Genomic DNA, 20,309 nt, shown 5'->3' with positions numbered 1-20,309 from the left:
TTGATGTTGTTGGAAGCAGGTAGTAACATATATTTTAGGATTATGAAAGTTCACATTGTGTTAGCACACATTGCAAAGTGATGAAAAGAGTTCAAGGGCATTAAATGCATCATTAAAAAATATGTTGCCAGAAAAAAAGTGTATTAAGCGAACAATCTTATTTTCCCCTTGAAAGGTCAAAGTTGGGTTAAGGTTAGTTGAGAAGAATGATACCCAGTCCCTGCAGCTGTTTTTTTGGTGTAATAGTTTGAGCCATTGGGAAAGGAAAATGTCTTGAATGGATGGGCATGGATAATATGTTTAGTTCCCCAGATATTTCTTTGATCTTCCAAAAAATATAATGTATTATGCAGACATGCTAGAAAGATATAGATTGAAATCTTTGTGAATGTCATCATATAAGCCAATCATCTCTGTCTTCTGTGGTATCATCAGTCTTCTGGTGTAATGCCATATAATGGTAAACCTGTTGCATTTTAGAATCCAGGAATTCTGTTAATTTTTTTCTCCTTTGGGAATTGAAATCAGATTGATAAATACTGAACATAATATATTGTCTGTTTGAATATTTTTAATTTGATATCTTTGGGCTGATGTTCAGATAGGGAAATTTAAATTGAGGTTTATATTGTTTGATTTTTTCTTTTTGTTGATTTTATGCTGAAAAATAACTTGTTTGGCCATACCCAATGATTATTCAGATAAAATAATATCTAGTTCTTGAGGCTTGCATTAATCTTTTTTTCAAGTCATTTTTCCGTATTGCATTAGTCAAAATGTTGCAATATTTTTTAGCTATCTGCTGGTCTATTTTTTAGCACTGAGATATAAAACCTATGTATCAAAGGACAATTTCAATATCAACCCACTGCTGGAACTTTTGGTTTGAAGGAAAATGTCAACCTATGTGAGGGTTAATTGCAAAAAAGCAGCTAATCTTAGCTTACTCTCGCTAGTTGCCTATTAGACCCCTGTAGATGAACCTTACTCTGGATGTAAGAACTGACCATAGGGGTCCTGTATAGAATAATTACTAAATGGTCTAGCCACAGATCAAAAGGTTTTTTGAAAGTAACTGAGACTGATGCTCTAAAGGAGTTTTTCAAAATGTTTTTTCGTATATCTGTTTTGCTTAAGTTGGTGATCTTATTTATTACTTTATTGGGAATAGGGCATATCCAGTTTTTCTGAAAATCCCTAATATTCATGTAAATTAAGCTTTCTCTTTTAAAATAAATTGAAAATACCCTCTTTGAAAAACATTTTCTTGGCAGATATCTTTTTAGTCACTTAATCATTATGTACAAGGCTTCTAAATTACATTTTTATGGATCATTTCATTTCCATTATTCTTTGTGAGTAATGACATCATTTTGTATCATTAGCTGCCTTTCATACACAAAGTGCTTTCCTCTGGTGGAAATGAATTCAATATCGTACAAGGCTGGAAATACATTGAAGGTCTCAAGGCTGTCAAATTCTTTGCCAACCGAGACCCAATTATTTTAGAAGGAGAACCTCCCCCTTTTTAAAGATGTTTAATCATTTTAGAATTTTTCCTCTGTCTTCCCTTATATATATTGATATGAAGGCCCCATAGGTCGTTAAGATGGGCAGAATAATCAGCAAGTGCCTCACATGCTTAGAGACTCCAGGTTCTTGCTCTCAGACCCTGCCAACTTAAGTTAAATGCCAACCTTTTATCGAGAGGTAGTTGAAAATAACCCCATCAAAAAGAGTTCCAGGGTTGCTCTGCAGCTCAGAAGGGGGCATAATGACAGTTATGGCGCTCACTGAACCCATATATTGAAACTGGGATGAATCATTTTATTGCAGCAAACAAATAGGCTTACCATGTGATGCCAGCATATGTAGGCAGTAAAGGTGTTTTTATGGTGGGACTTCAACCTGCATAGATGTATTCACCATAAAGTAGTTCTGCACATTAAAGAAACATCTTTTGATCATGAAAGTAGTGCTGAGAAAAACTATAATGGTACTGTTATAGTTGAGTAAGTTTTATAACCATCTTTGCCAAGCACAAGAAATGCCCACTTGTATCCATGTAATATGTTTTGAATGTTAAAAGGGGAACATTTAATGAAGGTTTCCCTGTGTAAGGAAAAAAAAGCTTTGATGGAAGGTTGTGTTATTTTCTACTTCTCTTCCACACAAGTGTGTGTTCCCCTTTTGGCATCTTGATGACGATACCATGTGCAGTTTGTATTGGAAAAAACATCTAGTGGCTGACTGCTAGGGCCATTCCCACAAGTAGAGGGTTTCTACGCAGAACAGTATGAATATATAATGTTTCATATTCCCTTGTTATGCATATAACAGTGAAAAAGTCATTGTCTCCTAATCATTTAGAAGGATGTGACTCAAGAAGTGCATAATATTTTACTTGGCTATTTAAAGTTTTTGAAATTTAGGTTCATATATTGAATTGAGAAGATAAGCACTTAAATGTTTTAAGGAATGAAATGTTTGAGACCAAACAACTTTGCAATGAGAACATATATTAGAATAACAGAAATACAATTTTATTTGAACATCCTTCATGTAGTCATTATTTATAACCAACTGTATAATCATTTATGCTTAACAAAGACAACATGCGTCAAAATTACAAAAATCTTAATTCATTTTTACTCCTTTCATATTATTATTATTATATAAAGTAGTGTACAGTTTGCACTGTTGTGTTTCAGGTGGGCCATGGGTGTTTGCATTTGAAGTGAAGTTCTACCCTCCTGACCCTTCCCAGCTAACAGAAGATCTCACCAGGTAATTATGGCTAGAAACAATTCACAAAATTGTCAAGAGTCAAAGAAGATGTATTTATTTTCTGGAGGATCTGTTTGGCAAATTAATCCTTAGAAGTTCTGAGGAAACAAGGCTCTTTTAAATTTCATTCTGTGTACAGTGTTTGCAATTCCCCATTCACTTTGAACTTTCAGTTTCCTAATTGAAGGATTTGGTCAAATGCACAATACATCCAGTTGTCCAAGAAAAAAATGGTACTTTTATTCCAGCTTTATTTCAGGCACCTTGTTCACTGTAGGGGGTTTCCTGTTAAGTCCAATATTTATCCTTGGTTTTTTGGGGTAATTGACATGAGTAATTCCTCCTTTATTGATCTGTATGCCAATAATAACACCATGATATAACTGACTCAGAGAACCTTTTGCACAATGATAATCCAGCTGTTGTTTTTGATATGTCAGTATTCATAATTGCAAGTTGGGTCAGAATAACACAAAGGCCACAGCTTCATCCAGCCGTTCTTTCTGTATGAGATCACATCATTGTAATCCCATGTATGCAGCACTGATCTAGAAATAATGCTAGGTGGAATCTGGCAAAATTGCACCATTATATGTAGCATTACAGCTGCTTTATTCTTGTCTTTTTCTTTTTTACAGGTATCATTTGTGCCTGCAAGTCAGAAATGACATCTTAAGTGGCAAGTAAGTATTTTAAGACAACTTTAATGGAATTGTAGCACAGACACATTTCAGTTAAATCTGAACCTAATGCAATTTCACGGGAAATAACTGGTTTTCAAAGTTGGAAATTGTAGATTGAGAGGCTTTGATAGAACGGAAATGAAAAGTCATGAGAGTTTTTCAAGGTTTAAGTTATTAGTTTCGGAGGATACTTTGTGACAGAACATGAAAACTTTTCAAATAATGAGAATGACTGAAGTAAAGGTCTTTTGCTGTCATCTTTTTTCTTGCTTTTTTCAATATTTCATTGTTTTGACTTCAAGCAATTTCAAGGCTGTGCAATATTTGCAATTAATTTGCTTCAATTATTCTTGAAATAAACATGAGGGTACTTTCAGTATAGAGAAACATTAGGAGCTAAGGTTGACTTACTGATCGGTGCAACTCAACCTAAAGGTCATAGTGTTTGGAAGAAGAACATAATTAGATTAACTGTGGCATATAGTTTGGGAGGAGGTTCAGTGAGAAAGAAGAGAAAAAAAGGGAACTTCTTATTGGGAAGACTGGACATTTTATATGGACTGTTGACTTGAATTAGATAAATAATTAGAACATATCATTTGATTTAGATTTTTTTTCTCCAAAACCTTTATTTCTTTGGCAGGTGCAGTTCTGGGAGGGTATAATTATTATTTGGGTTGTAGTAGGTGAAATTGCCATATGATTTCATATATTACTGGTATAGAACCATGTTGAACAGCATATCACTGCAGAGCCCTTAACATTTGCTGGAAGAGGCTTCAGCAAGCTGGGCAGAGAGAACCTCGAAAAAATTAATGACACATTAGTGTCAAATGAATCATTTTCCACTGAGTAAATGGGACCTGTGAAGCGGGATAGCAAGGCTTGATCACTATTAGGCAGAAACATTGCTATGGCAACCAGAACTAAGAAGAGTTCTACATGGGAATATGTATAACCCAAGTCATTGATCATGATATCATGCAAAGAATTTTTGTTAGGGTGTGGTCTTATAAAGCCATGCTGATAAAGCTTTTATTTGATCTAATTAAAGCAATTTAATTCGATTGAGAAGTAAGCAAGTTTGATATAAATTGAGTGAACAGATGTGTGTGATGAATTTAGTGGCACAGCAAATCATTTAAGCGGGATATAGCATATTTTGTTGGCCTTATGATTCTTGCAGTTAACTCGGCTGAAAACCATGTTGTGCATAATTTGAAGCTTGAGGGGCTTCTGTTCTTTACGGAGGGATCGATGGAACAATTCACAAGGGGAAGACCATTGGTTCATTAGTGAGAAATAACTAAGAATTGGAAATCTGTCTTAACTGATCTACTGTTACTGATATGGTTTTAATGATTATTTTACAATGTAAATGTTTTGTGCTGACATTAGCAGCAGAATGCTTCCTAATGCATTAACTGGACTTGATTTAAAATTTTCCATTTTCTGTCTTGGCAGTTTTCTGCCTAAGTTGGCTCCAGACCTCTGGTCATAAGGCGTTTCAACCCGAAATATTTCTGATTAAGAATGCATACAGGTTGTGCATTCACTTGTTTAACTCAATAAATGAGCAAAATGTGAAGTACCTGTGCTGTGCGAAACGTGAAATAATTACTACAGAGGGGTGTGTCTCTAGATTGCATAAATATATCTCATTATTGTTGGCCTATATTCATGCTTTTGGCTTTATGTTTTTCCATTACTGTAAATCTTTCATGCTCTAGTTAATTTAGTAGTGTGGATTGTATCTGTATTGGCTAAGTGAACAAGCTACAGCTACTTGATAGCCTCATTTGCACAGCTTTTTTTTCATGATGTTTGCATTTAGATTTAATGGATGGTATAACAAAGAAGTTATGCCCATTTAGTTTCATATGGCTGATGGCAGCAGCTTTGTAGAATAAATCTCTTGTGAGTAGGACATTTCAATCTGAAAAAAATTCAAGGTTTCCATATAAAGGGTTTTGTTATACTTTTAAGTGCTTATTGCATTACTTGCCATTTTTTGTTTATTTATTGTTTAGTCTATATCTTTTTAAAGTAATTTTACTTAAACTCATATTTTTAAACTGTTTTCCAGACTGCCATGCTCATTTGTGACTCATGCCTTGCTGGGTTCTTACACAGTTCAGTCGGAGCTTGGGGACTACGACCCTGATGAACAGGGTGTCAAATATATCCAGGACTTCCGTTTCGCACCCAATCAGACCAATGAACTTCTGGAGAAGATTGCAGACCTTCACAAAACACACAAGTAAGCAGATTCCTTGTCAGACATGAAACTACTTGTAAATACATTCTGACATAGTATGTAAAAGATAATATTTTTTTTTCAAAATAGATAAAGAACTTTTGGTCATTTTAGTTAATTGGAATTAGTACATATTGTTCAAAATTTTCCATATATCAGGTTGAGGTTGTATACAATATTCTAAACTGCGCATAAAACTTCTGTGTTGTTGGATATTTTAACAGTAAAAGATGGTAAATAATTAGTTTTTAGCGGAACTTTGTTGATATTTCTAGGGGCCAGACTCCTGCTGAGGCCGAGATGCATTTCCTAGAAAATAGCAAGAAGCTGGCAATGTATGGAGTAGATCTGCATCAAGCCAGGGTAAATACTCTTTTCCTTGCTGGGAGTTGGCAAATGTTTCTTCTTTGGAACATGATTTAAGAAATGTAGAATTTTGACAACAATTTAACTCCAAAGGCAAAACTAAGGCTGCATGAATTTGAAAGGGTTCACTGTTATTTGATTCTATGATGGACTTGCACTTTCCATTTTAAAATTGAAATTGAAATATATTGAAATATATGTGTTTATATTTTAAACAATATTCTGATATTTGGTCAGGTTTATGAAAGTTGTTTCTTTTTAAAACGCACAGGACTCTGAGTTGGTGGACATCACACTGGGAGTCTGCGCCAGTGGCTTGTTGGTCTACAGAGAAAAACTGAGGATAAACCGTTTTGCTTGGCCAAAGATTCTTAAACTGTCCTACAAAAGATCCAACTTCTATGTGAAAATCAGGCCTGGAGAGGTAAGTAGTTCTTTTTCTTTTGTGCTTATTGATTTTAGAACCAAACTATCCAGTATTTTAAAAAAAGGACCTTGATTCTGTGTTGACAACCCATGGGATTAAGACATTTCGCCTTGGGGTTTTGTCATTGATTTTTTTTTTTTTTTGTAAAAATGTTTTTGAGTATAATTCTCTTGTTTGTTGGCTTGCCTCGGGAAGTTGAAATAATAATATCTTTAATATTTTGCAGTTTGAGCAATTTGAAAACACCATTGGATTCAAGTGTGCTAATCACCGCCTAGCCAAGCGCCTCTGGAAAACTTGTGTGGAACATCATACTTTCTTTAGGTAGGTAGAAAAAGCCCTTTCCTGCTGTTCACCAAAATTTTGTAATGCTTCAAGATTGCTTTGTTTTGTAATCCACACATTCACTTTCATGTATTGATGACACATAGGGTTGTGTCTGTATTTGTCAGGAATGACCACCAGGGCTATGGTTTGGAATATTTCTGATAGCAGTTTTTGCTGATGAGATTACCCAGCAAGATTCAATACAAGATAGTTATGAATGTAAAAAAAAAAAAAGGTTTGTATTCAGTGGAGATGTACTGCAATCTAAAGAGTTAAACGAAGTGGTGGTGGTTGTATTGAAATTGCTTTTGCAGACTAAAGGAGCCAGAGCCACCTAATGCCCGAATGCCGTTGACCTTCCCCGGCTTTGGGTCAAGGTTCAGATATTCTGGACGCACTCAACACCAAACACGCCAAGCAGCAGCTCTCATCGATCGCCCAGAGCCTCGATTTGAGCGCGCTGCTAGCAAGCGGCTTACTACACGGAGTATGGATGGTGAGTTGTATGTAGCATGCATTTTCACCTGGTGTCTGATTTTTATGTTTTAGACTTAAGGAAGCCGAGGCACCCCAGCACAGAAGGATGTTCCCAGGTTTCGGTTCAAGGTACCGATACTCTGGACGAACTCAGCATCAAACTCAAAAGGCATCTGCCCTTATTGACCGTGCTGAGCCGCGCTTTGAGCGTGCTGCCAGCAAGAGACGAACCATGCCTGGGGGTGAGACAGTTTTTGATGGTATTTGGTTTTGGGCTGCTTTGCCTGGTGAAGGGACACGTTCAAGATTGCTTGGCACACTTACATAGATAGAATCATGGATCAGCAGTATTTAATTCCACTTAAACTGATTTAATATCACAGTCTGATGATGATATTGATGATTTCACATGAACACTCTTGTTCTCAACTGTTAATCTCTCTTTACTCCTCTAAGATTTCTCTAATCCATCCACATTTGGATGTTAGTGATCTATTAATCACATCCTTTTAACTAATGATCTCAGTATTCAGAAATCTGTCTCTTTACTGTATACAATTTTAATATCTTATTGATCATGGTGATGGCGTTGATAAACTTTCTCTGGTATGATTTGTACTGTACTTTATTCAGGTAGGTTGCTATCCTTTCCTTCATATCTCACAAAATGTCATCTGAGTCCTCACAGTTTGATTTAAGTTTCTCTTCCCTGACAGTATGCACTATTTAACGGACAGTTTTATCAATCCAAGGCCATTGATTTAATCATTTAACACCCTTAGTTTGCCCCTCATTATCATGGTGAAGTCGATATTTGTGTGGATTAGGAACAATTTATAAGTTCTCTCAGTGATTTGGTATCATGAGGTGCATGGTTTCAGGCAAAGAGCATGAATAGAAATTGACCTGCGTTTGAATGCATTGGATTTCAAGGTCAAAATGTTTGTGAATGAGAAGAAAGAGGCTATTGTTTTGTGTATCCTAGTCTTTCAGTATTTGTCCATTTTTTACTGTCAGTTTATTGTTTGTTGTAGGTCCTAATTTAATGGGTTTCAAGTATTCCCTTCTCCCTTTAATTAGATAATGCAGGCATCTCTCTTGGAGATGACTGTCCTTGGTTTTAAAGTATTGGTAACTTTTCATTAATTATCATCGTCCTTTTCTGTTGGTAGTTTTCTCAAAACCGGAAATGCTGTGATTAACATCTTCACCCGGACTATTCCCAATTTATTTATATATTATTCAGCGGGGAGAATTCCTTGTGTATAAATTTTGTATTGATGCCTTGTTTTCCTGGCTGTTGCAGAGTCGGAGCCATATAATACATCTGAAAACCCAGATCAGTCAGGTAGACCTTTTACTGGTGCATGGAGCCTCAGTGCTAGCACAACAGCTAAGGGGTTCCTCAGGGGTGACTCATTCAGCTAGTGGTTAATGAGTTCATCACACATTACATCTAGGCTGAGGTTAACGGCAGTACTGTATATATATATATATATATATATATATATATATATATATATATATATATATGTGACTATTGGAACATCTACAGCTGTTGTGCCAAATGCACACAATTTGTCTTTTGGTGGTGCATGGATAATTTTTTTCCCATTAGGATGGTTCCCTGTTTAGAAGAAACAGTCAGTTGGCATCTGTTATTAGTCATTATAGAGTTCTTTTTGAAGAACTGTGAGAAGAGATCATACAGTGCATGATATGTTGTACCCTTGTTCATCCCAGAAGTGTTATTTTGTCTCCAACCAATTTTCAGATTTAGAGCAATTTGGTTTTTCTTTTGCAGTGTTCATGAAGAAAATAGCTAGTTTACTGTTATGAGATGGCTTTGAGATTTTTTTCAAGGCATATAACTGGCATAGTTTTATGTCTTGTGTTAATATATGTTTGATGTGAAAGGCTTAGGTTTACATTCCTTTTCTTTCTCTTTCTTTGATGTGACATTACTAACAATTTCCTCAGATTGATCTGATAATCTGTTTTTAATTTAATTTGAACCTCCACTTTAAACTGGATTTAAAAAATGATATCATATTCCTTTCTTTCAAAGATTTCCCTTGTGATTTTGTTAAAGCTTTTTGCAGTCATCCAGTAAACAGTCTTTGCTTACTGCCTATTTTATAAAAAATAATGAAAAGTGAAAAAATGAAAGTTTTCTTTTTGTTTGCTTGATTTTTATTGTTCTCCTTTCTTTTGAAGCTTTTGTTAAAGTTGTCACCACTAATTACTATCAACATAATTTTGGAACTTTTTTGTGGTTGTGCAAGAAACGTGTAATGATAAAAAAACATGATATTGATTTTGCAGATGACAGCTTTCCTTTGAAAGACTGAAGTAGAAAATAGTATTAACTTCACATTGGTGTAATTGAGTGCAACTGTGTACTGTTTAATGTATTTTCATCATTAAAATCTCAAGATGGTTTAAATGAATAAGATACACAATGTATTAAATTATGGATCCCATGAAACAAACATCCCTGTTTTTTGTACAGCTATTGGCTATGGCCATCCAGATCGTGCCAACGCACGTACACCTTCCTTGGCAGAGGATGAAGCTGGACAGGGAGGACGTCTGAGACCTGGGGAAGAGGTAATTACCATTGATATGTATTGGTGTTATTGTATTGGCATTTTGTTAATTATTCTTGATCACGAAGAAAATGTTTGTATATCACTGTTTTACTTAAATGGTCAGTTCATGAGTTTTTTTTTTTTTTTTTGTCCCTTTCAGTTTCATTGTTGTATCTGAGTTGTAACAGTCTTTTCTCTATGTTTTTCTTTTGTAAAAAACATCTAGTTTTAAAAAAGTTTTTGAATGGCTACAGATGCATGGCTCTTTTTAAACTAGTTATTCAGAGACCTCCTTAAAAGCAAATCTGTCCAAAACTAATTATGCCTTTTACCTAGTTGTTTGGTATGAATAGTGTCATACAGTACTTTACTCTTAACATTTGTTAAGGAAATTATGTGTTGTGTTCAGGTTAGTCCCCATATCTGTGGTAGATTCATAATTTGAATCTTAAAAGTTTTTTTTTTTTGGACCATTTGTACTAGCGTTGAGCATTAGGAGTGGCTCCATTAATATGCATCTTGTGTTAATAGAGTTGGCTTTCAGTTTTAATCTTTGTATGACTTGCATTTTTTTTTTCAATTTTTTATTTGTTTATCATTATTATTATTATTTTTTTTTTTAGTTTTGTTTGGAACAAGTGACTAATGCATGTTGTGTATGCCGCCTATATTTGATTTACTTAGGCTCGTGCTGCTGCACAGGAAGATGAGCGTATGCAGACACCAGACTCTAACCTTCCCCAATACAAACTCCCACCTGGCTCGGCTGATACTAAGAAAGAATATTATGTCTTGACAACAAAAGATCTGGCACATCAGCAGGTTGCTACATACTATCTTTCAGTTTCATTTGAGTTTTCTTTTGAGTTATTTTTACATACCCAAGTTTTGAGAAACAAAATCACATGCACCACCTGAAGAGCATTTGGAATTGAATTGCACACCACTGAATTGTGATTTTTTTTCCCTTATAAAAAAATTAATCCTTTTTGACATAGTGCCTTGTAATATTTCCTTACCAAAACTTGTTTTTGAGTTCTTAAAGATAATTGATTAGCTCAAAGCTGCCCTTGTTTTTAGCATGCTCAATTTCATGCACAAATGCCTTCAGTGTCCCAGAGCAGTTGTGGTTGCCTGGTAACATATTAATTGACTTGCATAAGTTATAGCATATTAACATAAGTAATGACAATATTAATGTTTTATGATTAATCTAAGGCAATTTTGGTGTTGTGGTGCATTTAACACTTATTTTTGAAGTGAATTCTCAGTCTTTGTTACTTTAACTAATGTGTGTTGAGTTTTGTGACTAAATGTTCCCATTTACATGCTAATATTTACTTAGTTTGATCGTTATTTTACTGTGTTGAATATTTATTTGACTGATGTGAATGACTAACTGTGCTTGAATGTGTGATTATTCTGAGCATTAGCAGCATTTTTTACTCTCATTTGCCATAAACTCTCAAAAACTTTTTTTCTTCAATCTAAAATTACTTGATAGTTTATCTGCATACATATTGTTAAAAGCTCTTAACGCATGGTTATAGTTATGGTTAATGGTACATTGCAATATGGTTGCTAAAAGCCTTTTTCCTTTAATTGCATGCTTAGCAGATGCAGGTGCATAACTTTCAATTGTCTTTTTTTTTTTCTAAATTAATGTGTATTGCACGATAATTCACTGCTTGCTGGTTGTTGGTTAGCTTTGATATGCTTACAGGGCAAACACAAATGCGCGACCCTTTAATTGTTCTTGCACTATTTCTATTATCATAATTTCAATGTCTCCTTTATTTATCACCTTGAAGTCAAAATACATTTTTATTTTGGTTTAGGGGAGATTGCCCATCACAAACCTGGCTTAATTGCACTGTATCCACTTTTTTTTTCACTTGCCCAGCCTTTTTATAGCCTGTCAAATAGATGCTAATAGAGATATATCCCAGATTTATTTGCATCTTACCATGCTGCCAGTTGCCTTCTTTGTTGCCTGACTGTGATGAGAGTTTGTATTTAGATGATTACATAAATGTACTGCTGAACATATAGTATTACTAACCTGACATGTTTATAGCTTTCAGAATGTTGTAATGCTATACATGAGCTGCCGTGGAGACCAGCAGAAAAAAAAAACATAACATCTCATAGGCTGCACTGTATTGAGTCATCAAACTAATCACACTATGTATTCTCAGGGTTGCTGCCACAGACTGAGTCAGTGAAATTTAATGGCTGGTCATACATACCTGAAGATACCACTGCATGCCATGATCCCATTCTTAGTGACTGCTACCTCAACAAATGCATGGTGTAGCTTACGTCTGTCCATGTTCAAGGAGGGCTCCTCCTTATCAAATATAAGAACTAACCCAGTATCTGGCTCTTGATTTTATTCTAGCTGGGGGCACCAGGTTACCACCCACCAGGAGGCCAGGCATACACTGACCATGTGGAACTGAAAACTACGGTGACTTTTCACTGTTTTCTGCATGCTGCTGTTTATATTCATGTACTCAGTTGATTGCACCCAATCAGTTTGGTGTAGATTATCTGAAGTATGAATTACTTAGAGCCCACTGGCAAATTGAATTCTGTAAAAGTGTACTTGTTTGTTCAAAACTTGTATCTAAATTATGCATGTTGGATTACAAATTTATCATTTATATTAGACATGTCTAAAAAAAATTAATGTGCATGATAATTTATTTTCTTTTTGCGTAAGACATGTCTGTTTAGTGTTTATATGTTCAGTTTTCTGTAAAAAAAGAAATGTTGTGAAATAAATAATATAGATTTTTCTCAGTGGCAAAATGTGCAGCAAAAACGTAAGAAAAGCATGCAGAAACTAATACCACATGAGACAATCTTATTGCAAAGAAGAGATCCTTTCTCCTAAAATTGTGTGCTTATTGTTGAGGAGGAATCTCTTATTTGTAATGGGATTAGCTGTTATAATAGTGCCAATGATGCACAGTAGGCAGCAATAATGATATATACTTCTACATTGCTTCATGTAGGGCCCCAAAACCTCCACCCTTACACGCAAAGGGGAAGGGGGTGGAGGTGGTGCACCCATTAGAGACTATTACACTAGCACCCCCCTACGTGCTGCTGGTTTAAGCAGCGTGCCACCGCGATCGCCTGGGTCTGGCACCGGCTCCCCAGGAACCCCTGGATCAGACTCTTTAGATGCCACTCCGCAGGTGTGCAGCATTGCATGCTGGCTCCGTGTGTAGCAGCACAATATGGATGACGTCTTGACGCTTGCAGCAGTGATTTACGCATTTTTCAATCATCAGAGTGCCCCCATTGACCACTGTTTTGTCAGTGCACTGGAAAATGTATCTTGATATCAGCTTTAGAACTATACTTTGTGCTCGTATCATGAAACTATTTTTGGCTTTGACTTAACAGTGGTGTGTTTACTACACTGACTTTGGAAGATTTCTTCCGTGGACTTGCTCCATGTGAAGGTCTTCCAAAAGTAATGTCACTCAACCCCTGATGACTAAAGTATTTTGCATTTTTTCAGCATGGCATGCGTTTTTCATCAGTTTGTTTTGTTTTAGCAGTTTAGAAGTTGAACTGTTCAGAAGGTGCTGCTGGGTTTTTATATAGGGTTTGACATTTGCTGATCATGACTTGTCATATATATGTATTGTGTTTTGTTGTGTTGTGTGTTCTTTTTTTAAATTTATTTTAATGCCTTGGTTTGTTGAGTTAACATACTGCATGGTTCTTGAATTTGTAGGGTGTCAACCTCAGTCAGGATGGTGTTGCATATTACAAGCGAGGGGACTCCATCCCTCCGACCACTCCCAAAGCAATGGGGGAGGACCTGGATGACGAGGATGCAAAGATAAAGGTGGCGCTACTATCAGAGTAGAGATAGGTGGTGGGGCTTGCCTTTGCATTATCTGATTGTCTATTAATTGTGGTATCATACTAGTGCCCCCTATAGTAGCGCACATCCCTTTTTGCATTCTATATGAATATCTGTGATTGATATATGAAAACTTAGAAGCATATGTATATATATATATATTTCCTAGGGAGACATATATGAATATCCAATTTAAGTTGGGCAAGGAATACTTCTTGAACGATATTCACAAATATATATATTCACTGTCTTTACTTATAAAATACATATCATCTCACAGCTTTCTGCTGGGATGCTAACCCTATGTGTATATATGCATATTTATATATTTATGCATCTGTTTATTATCTAGGACTTTCACCTCACCTGCTCTGATAGCTAACTATTCCTTGCCCAATTTCCATGTAAATATGCTTAGGCAGAATGTGGGAAAGGAGAAAAGATGGGACTTTTTTATCTCGAATCCCTGTTGGAATTTTGTATCTATATTCTTGTTGCGTTTTATTAATAACAAATATAATTTTTAGAAAGATTAATGTTAAGTAAGTATTCATTACTTTTCAATATATTTACTTTTTTGTGGGCCAATCAACTATTCGAGATACAAAAGTAAGTTTCTTGAAACTTCTTGTCCTTTGCAAATTTCAGGTTTTACATTTTATTGCATGGAATATTGGAGCTGACATGTTGGACTTCCAAAGCAGATTTGCTGTTTTGTTTTTGAGTGTTGAAATAATGTAACATACCACAGAATTTCCCTTGGAACTAATGCATTGCTTTTTGGTGTATTATTCACAGCTTGTGCAAGTTTACTACTATTGACATATATATAAGCATGGGTCCTTATGTATATATCATATATGTGTATATATATAACAAACAGATATATTACTTCACTTATGATGAACACTTTTTATATACTTACAATTATATTCAACATATTTCACTTCTTAAATGATTTTGATTGATTTTATGGTCCACATACTTTATCTTTAGCCCATACGACATAGATGTGACAATCCAAATATCTTTTAGTATAGTTCTCTATAGTCAGTCAGTAGTATTTCAGAAAAAAGAAAATTGGAAAAAAATAAAGAAAAGGTATCATTTGGGTTAAAGTTAATTGTTTGAAATCAATTGTAATTCCAGTATGGCTATGACAGTCGCTATGGACCAGGCTATGAAAACCAGGACACCTTGGAGATGAGAAGAAAGGTTTGCATTCTGATGTTTTATATTTCTATTCTTACATACTAACATTCATTTGATTTTGGTTTTATTAACAGGGTGACCTAACAACTTTAGTGAAGTTTGTTATAAGTTCATGATGATGTTCATAAATATTAAAAGTTGATCAAATTTGATTCAAATTACATGGTGTTTAATGTAGTTAGATTGAGATTGTGTAGAAAAACTCTGGCCTTAATTTGTAGAATGTACCAAATTTATTGCCATCAATAAACAGTTAAAATCAACAGCATTATAACCTTCTTGTAAGTCTCTTATCAATTACTGATGATTTGTCAATACATTTGCCATATTTTTTTTTCTTTTATTCGCCTCGTCTTGACTTTCTAAAACTGCCTTAACTAAAAAAAAAACTAATGTTTAGTTCTGAATGCTGTATAATGCTTATTTCTAACCACTTGATGGACTAGCCAAGGTGCCATTTTCAGGGTGGTCATCCAGATGGCTATCATTATCCTGGTCAACAGCCAGACAGACAGAACAGAGACTTAATCCAAGAGCTCAAGAGACGACAAGAGGTGCTTGCTTGGGGACTCATTATATGTTATTGAGATTTTTTACTGAACTACTCGATATATCAACCTAACCCTCTTTTCTTCCCTCTTTTCTTCCCTCTTTTCTTCCCTCTGTTTAACTTCTCTGGGGTGTTTTTTCTTTTAGTTTAACATTATTTCTTTTTATAGAAGCAGAGGTTGCCTGCTTGACATACGGTGTGCATCCATTGTAGTGCACATAAGTAGGACTGTCTCCATTATTATGAGTATTGTCCTTGTAGCAGTACTTGCCATTCTGGATAGATTTCCCTAGCACAGCAACCTGCAGCCTTTCTGGTTAGATCATTTACTTTGACCATAGTGCTCCATGACTTGGTCCAACCTGTAGCACTATATTGTCAGGCTGCTGGACTCAGCAGAGGTTTTCAAAACTATTACACTGACTAACATTTAGTTCTTCTTCATAATTTTTTAGGGTGTGGTTGCCTGAGTGGAGATTTGAAATTTTAGCTGAAGTTTATTCATTTATACTGTATACATTATTATTATTTTATGAACATGTGCTTTTAGTTCTTGGTTAGATTAGAGGGGGGTTAGTGAATATTGGTTCTTTTTGACTGGTCTGAGGTGGTGGTGCTTTCAGTGATATTTTTATGTAGAATGTTTTAATATATAACAAATTAATTATCAGCAGTACATGGCTTTAATTTTGAGGTGGCGGTACCATTTATGATTTTCAGTGGTTTCTGCTTTTGTCTTTCTTTTATGTTTTAAAACATAGCAAAGTCTACTTTATCAGTCTATTCCTAGTAGTAATAAATCCATTTAATACTTGCCTGGAATCCGCTGACTTCATAGGGATGGCATGTATGGTAGTCATCAGACTGTGTTTGTTCACTTTCCAGGGAGGACAAGGGGAAGGTGATGATGATGATGACCGTTATGACCCATCAACAGAACACCTGGAGAAGAAAAGGGTGAATATTCTTTCTTTGAAACCTCTACTTATACACCATTTTCTTCCACTTTTTTTCTCTCTGGGTTCTTTTGGTTATTACTATCATTTAATCATTTTCACAAGGGACTTGATAAAACTTTTCTCAGGTGAAATCACAAATTTGAAATTATGATTCCGTGACTAGAAAAAGGCCAATTTACTTCTTTGTGTCACTATAGAAACAGCTTTGTCAGTCCCATTCACTTTCCGTACTCACGTTGATTTCTTTTCCTAGGTGGTGGTGAGTAGAGTAGGCTTGCTAGAATAGTGCCACTTTGTAATTAGCACTGTCTTAGTTTTGTCTAATAAACATGTATATCTCCTTAGTTGTAGGTCAGGTGGTTTATGTTGTGTACATACTGTTGTGATACACTGCCGTGGCTGGGGGGAGCAGGAAAGAAAGCAGCACGTTTCAGTATATATCGGTCTTGTTTTATATTACAAGGTGTCAGTACTATTTCAGCGTCAGGGTGGTGTTTGGGTATGCAGATTAAGGTCATCTAAGCAGATGAGTCTGGAATTTCTCAAATGCACTCCAATTCATCACAATGTGTATGAAAATGGCAGGGAGTTGTTCTTCATACTGTTCAGCCATTTTACCAAGATGTCATATCTCTTCTTTATTTTGATCAGCATTTTGCTTCTTCAAGATATGTTTCATTTCAGGTGGCACCCAGTTTGTTTTGTTTTCTATCTTCTCATTCTCTCTTTGTCATATTTGAATGACTTGTTTTAATCTCCACACACACTCAGTATTCCTCTCTCTATTATTCCACAGCTGGCTGCTGCACTTGTTTTTATTGTGGTGTGGCATCTTTGGTTCTCATTACAGATTCTGATCACCACTACTACCACTACTTCCCCAGCACATGGCACCTCAGCCACTAATTCTTCCTCCTCTGGAAGTAGTCGCTCTAGTTCTGAGAATTCTATCCAGCTTGATGTGGCCAGTAATAATCTGGTCGAGGGGGTAGATGATCTCCACGCGCAGCAAGACTCCATCACCACCGAGAGTTATGTGACCGCTGAAATGTACACTGAGACCACCACGACCACGGCGGTGTGTAGTTCGGTGTTTTTAAATGTTGTCGCCTACTTTGGAACATGTCCATATATCCCCCTCTTCTATTGCCCTTCACCCCTGTGCCATTTCTTCTCTTTGTGCCTGTTTTTATTATAATTTTTTATTTTTCATATTTCTCTGTTGATTTCAGCTGTCTCGCTGCCTCAGTATGCCTTTACACACACTTGTACTCTCCGGAAACTTTACCATCTGTATCCATACCTCTCTATGTACTATAAAAATGACTTGAATGTTTTTATTTCTGCTAAGGAATGATCATGATATCTGTTGATTTATATTTATGCATTTAATTTTTCCTTTTGTCCATCAGATCTTTTTTACTGGGACCATGACCAGTTGCATGTACTTGTATTTAATTTCATAATGATTAAGTACATTTTGCATTTGTCTTTGTGCTTTGTATGACTTCTCTGAGTCTTTCGTCCAGAACAACATTTAAAGGAGCAATATGGGCAGACCAACACATAAGCACTATCTGTTTTAACTGTGGACACAAGAATCACACATTTTGAAATGTCCACTTTTAATCAGTCTCTGGAAAGAGTTTTTGGCCCCAATTAAACGGACAAACATGAAATTTTGATGCCATACTTTCAACTCTATACACAGGGTATGCCATGATGCAGTTTCATCTGCAGACTCAGCCATGCAATTTGAGGCTGGTTTGGAATGATGTGTTGAGCTTTCTTTTCAATGTCTGTGTATAAGTATCATTGTTATATTTTTGCTGTGTGTATTTAGTTATGGCTTTTTTTTTAATTGCTTGCTGTTTATGGAAAGTAAGTCAAAACTCTATTGGCTGCAGATTCTCTTCATATTGACACCAGCTTTGCAAGTCTGCTTTTACAAATTCATATTATAGTATATTTGTTGTTTAATCAATAATAGTGTTTAGAATTTTTGTCACTTTTTTGACAACTGTGTAGAATTTATTGTATTTTCTGATGTATTAGTAGAAGATTGTTTTTAATTTTTATAAGAATATTCATATATGTATATATTGCAATATAGTTCAGTTAGACCATGGCATATGTTTGGTAGTAATACAACTGACACCTAGAGGTATGTTTGTTTGACAGATTGAGGAAAGTCCTCGCCATAAGGTCATCAGTGTTGGCTCTGAAACGTCGGCGTCATCAATTGCCACTTCCCCATCACCAGATGAGAAGGTTTTTTCTATTCAACATTACCACACGTTGCTTCTACTTTTAGTTTACACATGTTGCTGAAATAATTTTGTCTTGTGCAGGAGATGCCTATGTTTAGCAGCACACTGTGTGGTTTAGTTTGATGCATTTGGTGGTGGCAGGAACTCTTTTTAACACTGGGAAATGGTTAATTAATTAGCCAGGGCACTGATTCTAAATTTTTCATTTGCTTGCTATTTATGATACTTGTATTAGTTACTACATGATGAAATTTAATGGAAATTGTGGTTTAAGGATTCATGTCTGGTTATAGTAGGAATGAATGAAAGTAATTATTTTTCAGTATATCTTTGTAAATAATTCTGTTTGTGAAGTAGGAATACATTTATTAATTTATTATGAACATATTTGGTTAAAGTTCTTTTACTGTTTTTAATGCTACAGGTATAACTAGAGGTAGAAATATAACTTACTGCATGCATGCTAATGATTAGTTCTGCATATGGTGAATTGAGACTACTAAAACTGAGCACTAAAACTATAAGTGGCAGGGAAAGGGGAGCACCCACAGCCATTAACTGTTTGCCTCAATGTTAATTGTCATTCTTTCCTTTCAGACTTAGATGTGTTTAACACTGCTGTCGTCTGGCAGGGATTCTGCTTCTTCAATGTGGAATTTTCTTTTGGCATTTGAAACAAATAGAATTTTTTGGAAACTCCCTCTCTTTTACATTCAAATAACTCATCAAGGTTTCCAATTCAGTTATTTGTTTCAAAAGGCCTTTTGTATGTCTGCTAAGCTTCAGCCTTTTGCTAAGAAGATATGTACCTGAGAAAAGTTTGTTAAGATATTTTCTGAATTTGCCCTCCTTCAGGCTGGTGAAGGTGCTGGTAAGATGGCTTTCTTCCATGGTGCTGGTGGGCCAGGTGGTGAGAGCCAGGAGGATCACCATGGCTACAAGAAAACCACCACTACTGTGGTCATGACAACTGGCGATGACAGCAGCATGGTATGTTATTGATGCATTTTTTTATCTTTTATTTATTTGTTTATTTATTTTAAGAGGGGATGATAGTTTTCAACAAAGGGAAGGGTGTACACACCCTGTTACTCTATAATCCAGTAGTGGAAATGTCAAATTCAGTTATATTTAACATCAGTCAAGCTCTTTCAATCCAAGGTCTTCAAGTTGCAGCTGTACATGAATTCACAGTGGTATTTCACATTTATAAGTTTCCTAGTCCCTAAGTTTCCTGTGGCATATATTTGTTTCTCATTTTATTTTTATTTCATGTTTCCCTGTTAAATGTAGTATGACAGTTAATTTAGTTTATTAAAGTTTAATATTAAAATTGCAAACTGTTGTATTTTTTTAATGTCTGGTGTGATTTTTTTGCTGTTGCAATTGCTTAGTTTGTTCACAAGTTTTATATGATTCACAGAATCCCCTTTAAATTGGAACTCCTGTAGGGTCTTTTTCAAGTCTGCTGCATGTATCTTCCTACTAAGCCTCCAGTCCTTCTCTTCTAGTTTTGG

General features: G+C 35.5%; 1 protein-coding gene across 50 annotated transcripts in view; it reads left to right on the top strand.

The window, feature by feature from the left end:
* LOC106168876 (protein 4.1) overlaps positions 1–20,309 on the top strand; it is a 33,851-nt gene that overhangs the window by 10,365 nt on the left and 3,177 nt on the right. For 6 of the 50 annotated variants that reach the window (XM_087009544.1, XM_087009446.1, XM_087009451.1 and 3 more), the window contains 17 exons: positions 2,712–2,787; positions 3,426–3,470; positions 5,557–5,730; positions 6,003–6,090; positions 6,365–6,517; positions 6,747–6,844; positions 7,162–7,343; positions 8,631–8,672; positions 9,837–9,934; positions 10,600–10,737; positions 12,317–12,385; positions 12,936–13,121; positions 14,951–15,016; positions 15,460–15,567; positions 16,449–16,520; positions 17,373–17,600; positions 19,648–19,782. In XM_087009544.1, the coding sequence (XP_086865670.1) occupies positions 2,712–2,787; positions 3,426–3,470; positions 5,557–5,730; positions 6,003–6,090; positions 6,365–6,517; positions 6,747–6,844; positions 7,162–7,343; positions 8,631–8,672; positions 9,837–9,934; positions 10,600–10,737; positions 12,317–12,385; positions 12,936–13,121; positions 14,951–15,016; positions 15,460–15,567; positions 16,449–16,520; positions 17,373–17,600; positions 19,648–19,782 (1,958 nt within the window). Of the gene's footprint in view, positions 1–2,711; positions 2,788–3,425; positions 3,471–5,556; positions 5,731–6,002; positions 6,091–6,364; positions 6,518–6,746; positions 6,845–7,161; positions 7,344–7,396; positions 7,567–8,630; positions 8,673–9,836; positions 9,935–10,599; positions 10,738–12,316; positions 12,386–12,935; positions 13,122–13,669; positions 13,784–14,950; positions 15,017–15,459; positions 15,568–16,448; positions 16,521–17,372; positions 17,601–18,703; positions 18,794–19,647; positions 19,783–20,309 lie in introns of all 50 variants that reach the window. The other 44 variants (XM_087009609.1, XM_087009499.1, XM_087009628.1 and 41 more) reach the window with 41 other exon arrangements.

Source organism: Lingula anatina, chromosome 1, assembly GCF_051362555.1.
Source record: "Lingula anatina isolate TDL-2025a chromosome 1, LinAna3.0, whole genome shotgun sequence".
Classification (NCBI taxonomy): Eukaryota; Metazoa; Brachiopoda; class Lingulata; order Lingulida; family Lingulidae; genus Lingula; species Lingula anatina.
Note: the sequence above shows the minus strand (reverse complement) of the source record. Positions and strands in the feature narration are given on the sequence as shown.